At 36.3% G+C, this 11,516-nt stretch overlaps 1 protein-coding gene across 2 annotated transcripts; it reads left to right on the top strand.

Moving 5' to 3' along the window:
* The first annotated feature begins 1,047 nt into the window (after positions 1-1,047).
* Positions 1,048-4,491, top strand: STRIT1 (small transmembrane regulator of ion transport 1). Of its 2 annotated transcripts, XM_047785198.1 has the most exons (3): positions 1,549-1,654; positions 4,107-4,205; positions 4,304-4,491. In XM_047785198.1, the coding sequence occupies exons 1-2, from the start codon at positions 1,642-1,644 to the stop codon at positions 4,199-4,201; spliced, it is 108 nt and encodes a 35-aa protein (XP_047641154.1). In that variant the 5' UTR covers positions 1,549-1,641; the 3' UTR covers positions 4,202-4,205; positions 4,304-4,491. The 2 variants fall into 2 exon arrangements, 1 of the variants encoding a protein (XP_047641154.1); XR_007135605.1 differs by lacking the exon at positions 4,304-4,491 and having other exon boundaries at positions 1,048-1,654; positions 4,110-4,158.
* The last annotated feature ends 7,025 nt before the right edge of the window (positions 4,492-11,516 follow it).

Genomic DNA, 11,516 nt, shown 5'->3' with positions numbered 1-11,516 from the left:
ATCATACAGATCAGAGTGGAAATAAATGGGACAGAAATGAAGAAAACAGTAGAAAAGATCAATGAACCTAAAAGCTATTTCTTTGAAATGATCAACAAAATTGATGAATCCTTACCCAGACTCATCATGAAAAAAAAGGAGAGGGCTCAAATCAATGAAATTAGAAATGAAAAAGAAGTTATAATGGACACTACAGAAATACAAATAATCATGAGAGACTACTACAAACAACTATATGCCAATAAATTGGACAACCTAAAAGAACTGGACCAATTCTTAGAAAGGTACAATCTCCCAAAGCTGAGCCAGGAAGAAATAGAAAATAGGAACAGACTAATCACAGGTTCTTCCTTTCTGATATAGTCAGGTGTGAAAGAGATGACAACTTGGCTTAAATGACATTAAACAGTCAATAAATTTACCAGATTTTTGGCTGTACCCTCTAATCTGTAGGTGTATGACTTAAGGTAGAAATTCATATGTTATCTTTGCTTGGGTGGGTAGTAGCACCCAGGATTCATGTAATAGTGTGGTTGAGACATTATCGCAAATGGGAAAGTAGAGAGATGAGGCTTTTAAGCATGTTAACAAGTAGTTCATATTTCTATTCTCTAGGAGATGGAGAAACATTGGTGGGTTTTGATCAGTGATGAGCAAGGTCAACCACAGGGAAACATTGCTCTTGGAATTCTGTGGAGGCGGATCTGTTCAGGTAAGTCTTGTCTTACAGAGGAGAACACTCTTTCTCAATCATGTGTTAGATGTGAAAGTCGGTTACAAGGTCATTTTGCAAAACTTTTCCATCCAGACAAAGTTATTCCAATGAGAATCTAGAGCATAGTGTAAGTCATGTTACATAAACCAGATTGGACTTTGAAAAATGGAATGTCCTATTTTTATACATTGCTAATAAAAACAAGCTGATGGCTTCTCTCTGAAAATTCTAGGTAATACCGTAACATTTTATTGTTTTAGTTTCTAGGACATTTATATTATAATTTTTTGGTTTTAGAATGGTTCATAGGAAGGGGCACCATTTATTGTATCTTTTGCATTCTGTAATGTAATAAATAACTGTCTATATTTCATTTAGCTTTTTCATTTAATCTTTGTGACACTTCTTCTGTGGGTAGGTATTATTATCATCATTTTAAAATTAAAGAAGCTGATGCTCAGGTTAAGCAACTTGGCCTTTATTGCAGAAATAGCAGAGTTGGAATTTGAAGCCCGGTCTCCCTAACCCTTAAGTCCTTTCTTTCCTTCACCCTTTCTCTTTACTAATACTTATCTAATTACAATGCCATCTTTCCTCTCTCTGTACACTCACTCCCTTCAATGAACATTTTCTTCATGTTTTCGGAGGCATTGGGTGAATTTTAAAAAATCTGTGTAGCTCTGGGTTAGGATAATTCATCTTCATCTGTTCAGGTCATGTAGCCCCTTGTTTCCTCCATAACAACAGGATAAAGAAAGAGACAGAGGTTCTGCTTTCCAGTGTCTTACATCACCCAGATAATTGGCAGCCAGGAGAAGGGCAGCTGCCACACTCTTCAGAGATCTATTTAAAGTTCAAAAAGACGCAGGATAACAATAACAAGAAGGTAAGCGTGGCCCTGACCAACCCACCCAACAACAGGAAGAATGGCTGAAAAAGGTAAGATTTAAGGCATCCAACTCTCTTGGCAAAAAAGAATCCAGGCTCCCTGGATTATTTTATGTTCCCCAATATTTGTTGTTTCTTGGTTATTTTGGAGAATGTGATATCTCTACTTAAGGAGTATGAACCATGTATGTTAGTATAGATGCAAAAAAATGCATGATATTCAATTTATGGACCATGTCTATACATTATATGAATAATTTTGAAAGGATTAAAGAAACAAAGGAGTTTAATTTGTTCATGTTTGTTTTGAAAGATGAGTTAGAAGTAGGTTACTCTCCGGGTGGTGCTAGATTTGAGGTAGGGTGGTATGCTGGGCCAGAATTAAGGAATTTGAATTCTGTGTCTGATCTGCTACTAAATGGCCATGTGAATTTGAGGAAATCCCTATACCTTTCTGAGTTTCTTTAATAACTCTCAAATAAAAATAAATAAAATAGTCTTAGTCACCTCTAATATGCTTCACTACTAAATTTCTTTTTTTCCTTGCTTTTAAATTTTTCATATTTGAAGAAAAATGATTGACTGTAATGTGATAAAATGGGCTGAATATATATACCATGTCCAAGAGTGTTTCAATGCCTATAGGAATTGATGCTTTTAATCCTGACAATAACCTCAGGAGACGTGAAGTGTTATTATCATTCCCATTTTACAGATAAGGAAACTGCAAAGCTTTGAGGCATAGCAAAGTTCAGCAACTTGCTTGTGATCACATAGAGAGTAGTGGCACCAGGTTTTAAGCCTGGACAGTCTCATTCCAGAGCACAGTGCCCTTAAGAATACTTGCAGGCATAACTGCTTGGACATGCTCAGGACTGGACAAAGGGAGAGGTATTTTGAAATCACTCTTCATATTTAATGCACAGAATGTTATGTTCCTATGTAGTCCTATTTCAGACCGGTGTTAGATTATAAAAAATTTAAAGTATACCTGTATTTGTGTTCTGTTGAGTATTCAAATGCTCACTTATATTGTTTTACAAGGAACAATAAGTAATACTCTTTTTAGTGCTTTATTATATGGAAGTTTTAGAATCATATTAAAATATGCTTGTATAAAATAAGTGCTCAATTAAAATGTGTGTTAATTTTAAAGTTCTTTGAAATTGGAAAAAATACTAAATATAGGAACAGTTCAAAAAATTACTATGTACTTCCATTGTAATGGCACCTTAATTCATAAAAAGGCTTTCATCCAAATGAGAGTAAAAGGCATCTCATAATGTTTGCCTTATGCTTAAAGGAGTACCAGATGACAGGTAAAGAGAGGGGTTTTTCCATTTACCTAGTGTGGTTAATACTGTTCAAGGTCACAATGAGTTGGAGAAGCAAGGAAAGCCATTGAACTTGTGAGAGTTAAGAGAGACTCCAACATTTTTAGAAACATAGATGTAAACTATAAAAATTAATTTTAATTTCAGAAGGTATGCTGTTATGTGTGCCTTCTAATTTTAGAAGTGTCTCATATCCTGGTGATTTTGTTTTAATGCCATTTAAAAACTTCACATTTTAAAGTGATGGAAATTGTAACAGGAATGCAATTGCTAAGAATATGCATTCTCTGTTAGCTATGGCATCAAATCGAATTGTGCTTTTCAATTAAGAATATAGCTGAGCCTTTAACGCAAAGACATCAATTCTATGTTTTTGTATCCTGTTTTGAATCTTTTTGTGTGGTCTATGTGTGTTTGAAAGGACAAGGTTGAGAAGCAGTGAATATTTTAAAAACATACTTCTATAAATTGCTTTTTACAGGTAGAGTTTCAAATAGGAGACATAAGAGGAATTATTGTACCATTGTTTTTTATGTGTGTGTTGGATCAGTGTTGGTTGCTATTTTGAACCAGTTTAAAAAAATAGAATCTCTTGTCTCTAGTCAAGAATGATTATATAAGGTATAATGCTTTGCTTTTCCTGTGATACTTAAGATATGACACTTAGCTATCAAAGCTAAGAAAGATTTTCAACACCTTTTCCTATGTTACAATTATTTAGTAGGAATTACTTCAGAGTCATTTTCAAGTGTTTTTATGTAAATAGCTGGTCTCTGTGTTATTGAACAAATGCACAAATGTGTTTTGTTTACAACAAACACACACACAGCCTCACATGTACGGCCTCACATTTTATCCTCACAACTCTGGGAGGTGGAGATCACAAGTTTCACCATCCATATTTTTCAAATAGGGAAGTTCAAGCTCAGAACTGCCCAAGGTCACATAACTGTAAAAGGGAAGCCTGTGGTCTGAACACAGGTTTTCTATTCCAAATACCTAGCTGAGTCACAAGTACCCTTTGTAGCAAAGAAAATATGGGCATGGGTATGATTAGAGAGTGTATTTTTTTCCTTGATATTACACCATATTTCCTCTTATCCTCTTGGTTCAGAAGATTTAATGCCAAAACGACCTACTTGATCTGTTTTTCTTTGTTTATTTTAAAGCAGAATCTACATTATCACACCTTCTGGTCCCTATTCTTCTCTTGATTGGCTGGATTGTGGGATGCATCGTAATGGTTTATGTTGTCTTCTCTTAGAAAGGTAAACTTTTCAATAACTGAATCCTTTATGAATAAAGAGTATACATTACTCTGGAAATAGTCTTTTCTGTTTTACTAATGGAACATTTTATCATGCAGGCAAGAAGACTTCAGATTGACATCATTTAGAAGAATTAAGAAAATCATGAAAATGACAAGATAATTAAACGTTTCTCATGTAAATAACAGCAATGTTTGACATCAGTTTATAAACTTGGATTTGTAAACTGGTTCTTTAGAAGCATGTTTAAAATTCTGGGTACAAATAAAACCTACACGAAAATATAGATGAATTTCTCTATAAGCTTGGAGTAGAAAAAAATGCTCTCAACCATGCATGACTTAAAATGGATAAGCAATAGGAAGAAGTTTTGTAACTTACATTAGAAAATTTTGGTCACCCCTCAGATATATAGAATATGTAGAAAAATATATAGAAAAATGAGCTAGAGATACGAAGAGATAGTTCACAGAAAACAAAAATTTAAGTATAAACTTAACCTTTAACCTCTTTTAATAAGAGAACTATAATTAACAGTGCATTTAAGAACCATTGCTCAGCTTTAAGATAGGAAAAAATGAAGATATTTGACAATATATGTACTGGGAAAGCTTGCAGAAGTAACTATGCTCAAATACTGTCTTTAGAAATTCATAATGGCACATTTTTAGGGGTGTTTGGCAAAGTACCAAAATTACATATGTATTTAACATTTGACTCAGCTATCCCTCTTCTAAGAATATTGACATTTCCACAAGTCTTTTGATAAAAACACAAAATGGTATATGTACAAGTCTATTCATTATGGCATAATTTCTTAGATCAAAACTCTGGAAAAAGCCAAATGTCTATTAATAGAAGACTAACAATAAACTGTGGTCTGTCTACATACTGTGGCACTTAGGCCACTGTAAAAAGGAATGAAGAGGATCCCTTGATACCGATGTGATGTCACCTTCAGGTATGGAGCAATGTATTGTGTTGAAAAGGAGAGCCTATGCCAATATGCACACATGCTTGCTTATGTGAACATATTGGGACAGAGGAGCCACGAGTGGCAAGATAATCTTTGAGTGACCCTCATTTTGGAATCAAGTAAATATTTTATAAATTAAAAAAAAAGAAAAAGTAATCCTCCAAATTTAAAGTAAATTGAAATGAACCTAATAGTATATCGTGTTAGTGATGGACTTTTTAAAACACAGGTTGCTGGCCTCACTTGAAGAGTTTCTGATTCAGAGATCTGGGGTGGGGGCCTAAGACTTTCATTTCTAACAAGTTTTCAGATAATGCTGATGCTGCTGGCCCAGAATGGGGAGTTTGAGAACCACTGCTGTAGAAGTGCTAAGGTCTGAATGTCTGTTTCCCTGCAAAAGTCACATGTTGAAATCCTAATCCCTACAGATGATGGTATTGGTGGGGGGTTGGGAAGTGACTAGGTCTTGAGTGTGGAGCCCTAGTGAATGAGATTAGTGCCCTTATAAAAGAGGCCCCAGAGAGCGCCCTAGCCCTTGTACCCTGTGAGGATACAATGAAAAGTCTGTGACAGAAGAGGGCCTCATTTGAACCTGGCCATGCTGGCACTCTGATCTTGGACTTCCAGCCTCTAGAACTGTAAGCAAAACATGTTTGTTGTTTATAAGCTACTCACCCAGCTATTTGGTAATAGCAACCCAAGTGGATTAAGAAGGGATCCAGTTTCTTCCTTATAACTATGGCTTACTTGCATATTCAATTAATTTTTCTACATAAATTAATCTCATCAAAAAAATTGGAGAAAGCTTTGGTTTTGTTCCTTGACTCTTTTAAACTTTGTTAAACATTTCAAAAAAGGTTCTTTTAAAAATTCTACTTTTTTACAAAATATTAACAGCAAATGTATATAAAATTAGGCTCAACCATTTTCTTTAACATCTTGACCTAATTTTAGTTTTCTCCAGACTTGAGAAGAATGAGCTCACCTTGAACCAGAGGGCTGCTGGTTCAGCTCTTGCTATCTTGTAAAAGCTGACTGCTAAATTTTCAGGAATTTTGTGAGTTGACATCTCATTGGTAGCTTGAAATTAGCCATGGTGGGAGTATTTATATTATAGAAATCAACAAGTGCTATAAATCAGAGCTTCTTCCCACTAGACAGCCAGTTCTTAAACATACCAGGATACCCTTGACCTGAATTCTCTTGTCTTCCGTGATGCTCATATAGACTTGTGAGGGCTTCAAGACTGTCTACTTTTTTTTTTCCTTCTTCACATTTTCTCTTTGAATTAATTAAAACTACGGTCTTTCTATCCACTTGACCTCTTTCTGTGCTGTATAGACTTTAATGAGAAACCCATGAAAGCTGTAGACTTTCTTAGAATACATATATTCAAATAAAATTGTATATGCTGTTTCAAGATGCTGTATCAGTGGATTTCTTGGAATCCATCAAAAGACACCCTAGGTAGAGGAGTTCCTGGACTGTCACTAACTTTCCGAAGGCTTTAGTCACCTTCATAACTTGGCTCTGGTTTTCACCTGGGTTAAGGACATCTGCTCATATTTTAGCTTTCTTTCTGGGTAGAGATTGGGTTTTTCTCTATTTCTTTCTGCTGACACCATTCCTGTATCACCTGCCAGCTTTTTTGCATTCTTACACCACAGGTACTGGCATTTGGTTTGTTACACAGGCAGAGTTGGAAAACAAGATTTGTAGCAACCTATGTTCTATTTCAGAACACCTTACTTTTTGTCTGGAGTATTTTTTTCCTCATGCACTGGTCCTTTTCTTTTGCTCTTTGAAGCTATGGGATATCTCATTTCTTGTTAAGATGTGTGGCCAACTTTCCCTTGGAACACAAAGAGCTTCAGCGTTCCCATAAATCTTAACTTTCTACCTCTGACAAAGACTTTTTTATTTCAAGGACTCAATATTCTTTTCTTTAGCACTTAAAACAGACCATAATGTTGTTTTTAAGCAGTGGTAGAAATGAATTTCTCTATAATAAGTATTTTAATTCCATGTTTTCACATCCAACCTGATCATTTTCTCAGAACAAAGAAAGCTTAGTGCAGTGAAAAGAACTCAAGTTTTGGAAGTCAGATTGTTGTATTCTAACTTGGGAGTCTTTTGAGTAGTTAATTAATCTCTCTAACCTTAGTTTTCTCAACTATAAAAGAAGAATAATAATATTTTCATGTGATTGTTGTGAAGACTGCAGTGTTTTCTAAAACTGTCTGAACTGAAACAATTGAGTCATTTGTTAAAAAGACAGATTGTTAAGCTCGTGCCTGCTCTGGAGAGTTCATTTTCAGTAGGTCTAGACAAGGCCTATTAAAAAATCAATTCCCCAGGTGATTTTTATATCACAGAAGTTCGGAAACACACCTCTCGTGTGTGTGTGTGTGTGTGTGTAGACATTACTCCCTGATTGATGACAGCTTGCTTATATTAGTAAATTCCAACTACTTTCCTATTTATTGCTGTGACAAAAAATTAACACTGTATTAGCTTATATTTTAATTAAATGAAGTAAAATGAGGATAATATACATATTATCCACTGTATAATGGATAATGATACATATTGTTTTTCATTAATATTTTCATATATGTGAGTTTTATTTTCTCTGTTAAATTTAAGCCTTTTATCGGTGAATATATTCCTCAACTTTTTGACTTATGTAATTCAAACAGATAAAAAATATGTGTCATATTGGTAATTATTTTCCCCTTACAATATTTTGAATGCACAATGTTGATGTTCTAACATTGAACTTTGAAGATGTCCTTGGAGCAATTTAAGCTGGATTGGAATTCTCATAGAAGTGATTACAGATCTATGAACAAGAGGATCAGGTGAGTGATGGCATATAGATTTCACAAGGTGTAGAAACTTAGAGGCTTTTAAATTTCCAAAATTTTCAGCTTACATTCCATCAAAGTCAGATACAATTAAGAAGATTACAATGAGGTAATTCGTTCTTCAAATTTTCTGATTGTGTAATACTCAGCCTTATGTCATCACCACTCCCACTTTACTCACCCCCAATCCCCCCAGGATATACTGATGTCAGAGCTGAGGATATTTCCTTCTCTATACCCTGTATTAGGATATAAAATATAAAAATATCTTGAAGAGGGAGTTCCCATTGTGGCGCACTGGTTAACAAATCCGACCAGGAACCATGACGTTGAAGGTTCGATCCCCCGCCTTGCTCAGTGGGTTGGGGATCCGGCATTGCCATGAGCTGTGGTATAGGCCACAGATGTGGCTCGGATCCCATGTTGCTGTGGCTCTGGCATAGGCCGGTAGCTATAGCTCCTATTCGACCCGTAGCCTGGGAACCTCCATATGCTGCGGGAGTGGCCCTAGAAAAGGCAAAAAAAAAAAATATCTTGAAGAAAGAATTTTATTACTCTTTGTATCTAGGAAAAGAGGTAAATTCCAAGGAGTTTCAAAATGTCTTAAGGGAACTCCTCATGAGCAAGCAAGCCTGGTAGAGTTGATAGAATTCCTAGAGAATGGAATGCTAGAACTGAGATCCCTGTGTACAACCCACGGTGCTGTTTTCAAGTTGTTGGCCCTGTGTGTCCATAGGTTCTGCATTACAGATTCAACCAAGAATCTAAAATATTTGAAAAAAAAATTCCAAGAATTTCCAAAAAGCAAAAATTGAATTTGCCACATGTCAGCAACTATTTACATAGATTTACATGATATTTACCACTATTTACATAGCATTTATGTTGTAATAGGTATAAATAACCTAGAGATGATTTAAAGTATATGGAAGGATTGTGCTTAAGTTCTATGCAAATATTACACTATTTTATTTTATTTTAATTTTTTTTTTAAGGGCCGCACCTGTGGTGCATGGAAGTTCCAGGCTAGGGGTCGAGTCGGAGCTATGGCTGCTGGCCTACACCGCAGCCACAGCAACATGGGATCCGAGTCTGCGACCTACACAGCTCATGACAACGCTGGATCCAGAACCCACTGAGTGAGGCCAGGGATCCAATCTGCATCCTCATGGGTACCAGTTGGATTCATTTTCATTGAGTCATAATGGGAACTCTCTACACCTTTTTTTTTTTCTTTTTGTTTTTTTGCCTTTTCTACGGCCACTTCCTGTGGCATATGGAGGTTCCCAGGCTAGGGGTCGATCAGAACTGCAGCCTCTGGCCCACGCCACAGCCATAGCAATGTGGGATCCGAGCCACGTCTGCAACCTACACCACAGCTCACGGCAATGCCGGATCCTTAACCCGCTGAGCAAGGCCAGGGACCGAACCGGCAATCTCATGGTTCCTAGTCGGATTTGTTAACCACTGCGCCACGACGGGAACTCCATCCCTACACCATTTTATATAACTTGAGCATCTGTGGATTTGCTCTCTGTGGGGGTCCTGGAATCAATCCCCTGCAGATACCCAGGGATGACTATAGATTTTATAATTAAATAAATCTTCTCTTTTTCTGAGGAAATTATTTCCTATTTTAAAAAACGCATCATAATTCTTTATTATCTCTTCTTTTTGCTCATTGCAGCTTCTCAGATAGCCTCCCAATTTTTCTTTCTTTTTTGCACAGGCAGAGGAGTTCCACTTAAAATATAAATATACATTAGCCTAAAATTCCTTTAGAGGAAAAGAAATAGACCCAAGAACTGAAGAATAACATTTTGCTTTGGTAATTTCTCAGAGAATGAGATGGGTGAATGTTTTACTTTCATTCCACTCTCTTTTGAAAATGATTTCTTGGTTTGTAAAAGTGATATGGGTATGCAATTTCTTATAAATCATCTGAATGAATCATGAGTGGGCACAGAGCTGTGTTTTTTTCAGAAGGTCAGCAATAGTCCAGAGTTTTGGACTTTGGTCATTGTCCTAGATTTAAGTCCACTTTCAGTCATTTCCTGGGCTGGGCATACATGCCCTTATAAATTCAAAATTACAAATAACACAAATATATATATGTCAAAGTTCATTTTGGACCCTTATGCCTATGAATATTAAAGGAAATAGAATATTGATTAGAATCTTGATGGTGAATGAAAAGGGTCAAGGAGAAACCGTTTTGAGTTATAGGCTACTTGCTCTATAAAATGTGTTCACAAATGAGGATTAAATGGAAATACGCTTTTTAGTGGTTTACATGTTGATGTGCTCAAATCTACATTTTCCCTCATTCGCATCATGTGAAGGCAAACCCAGGATAGGATGCATTTTGATTTAAAAATGTAATCTCTTAGTCTAATAAAGATGGTAACCTCATCAGCATCTTGTAGGCATTGGGCATATTCCTCATTTATCTTGCTAAAGGTAAAAACTTATTTTTGAGCCTGTCGGCAAGAGATGGACAGATTGCATTGAAGTCAGTGTACAGTTATTTCTTCAGGAAAGTCACCAAATCCATCCAATTTTGCTTTTTCCTTCTGCTCTTTTTATGTCATATTCTCTCACGTTTCCTATTCTGTTATACATAACCAACACTTCTTTTCTGGTTTAAGCAGCCTGTGCACAGTAGCAGGATGAATTTTGATATCAGGCATTCAGACTTCCCTGATTCTTGCCTTCCTTCTGATGAGGAACCCAGGAAGATCTCATGTGGGCATGTAAATGTCTGCTCCTTCTGGTTACCAGATCTCACACAACCCATGGTCTCTCCCAGGCACTATGGGTGGTTTGCCACTTCTCCACATCTCTCCCCTTGCAGCTCTCATTGGACTTGTGTGGTGGTCTGTGGTCAAGTTGCTGTTTGTGGAGCTCTAAAGCAGTGCTACCTATGCCAAAATGGGCCTCAGAACTGACTTAAATAGCACTTTGTTTTTATCCTCAACCTACCCTCTCTGGTTGTCTGCTTCTTGCTTGTAGCTCTAAGCCTGTTTGTCCAATTCTGTTCCAGGAAAGAACCACTCTTGGCCAAAGTAGACTCCAACCCCTTTCCCAACATCTATAATTACTTCTTTCAAGCTTTTAAATTTTGGCTCAACATGACTCTCCTTCCAGAAGCAAAGGGACATAAAGCTTTAAACTTGTCTCAATATCTGCAGATATGGAGAATGGGTTGAATATTTTCATATTGTAAGTAATGTACAAATATTCACACAGGTCCTTGGGAGTAAAACTATAATTCCTAGATGTCAAGGGTTTTTAGATGCTTACATAGTTCTCACTAATAACAATAATGTATGAAGAAGGCACTGTCATTGAAAGATACATATGCAATAAATAACTTCCCTCTAAACATTTCAAACAATTTAGAAGAAAGTAAAAAGCTTAGATTCCCTTCTCCAGCGGTTACCACTAATAGCGATTTACCGGGTATCA

This window comes from Phacochoerus africanus, chromosome 1 (assembly GCF_016906955.1).
Source record: "Phacochoerus africanus isolate WHEZ1 chromosome 1, ROS_Pafr_v1, whole genome shotgun sequence".
NCBI lineage: Eukaryota > Metazoa > Chordata > Mammalia > Artiodactyla > Suidae > Phacochoerus > Phacochoerus africanus.
The sequence above is the reverse complement of the archived record's forward strand: the minus strand, read 5'-3'. Positions and strand labels throughout refer to the sequence as shown.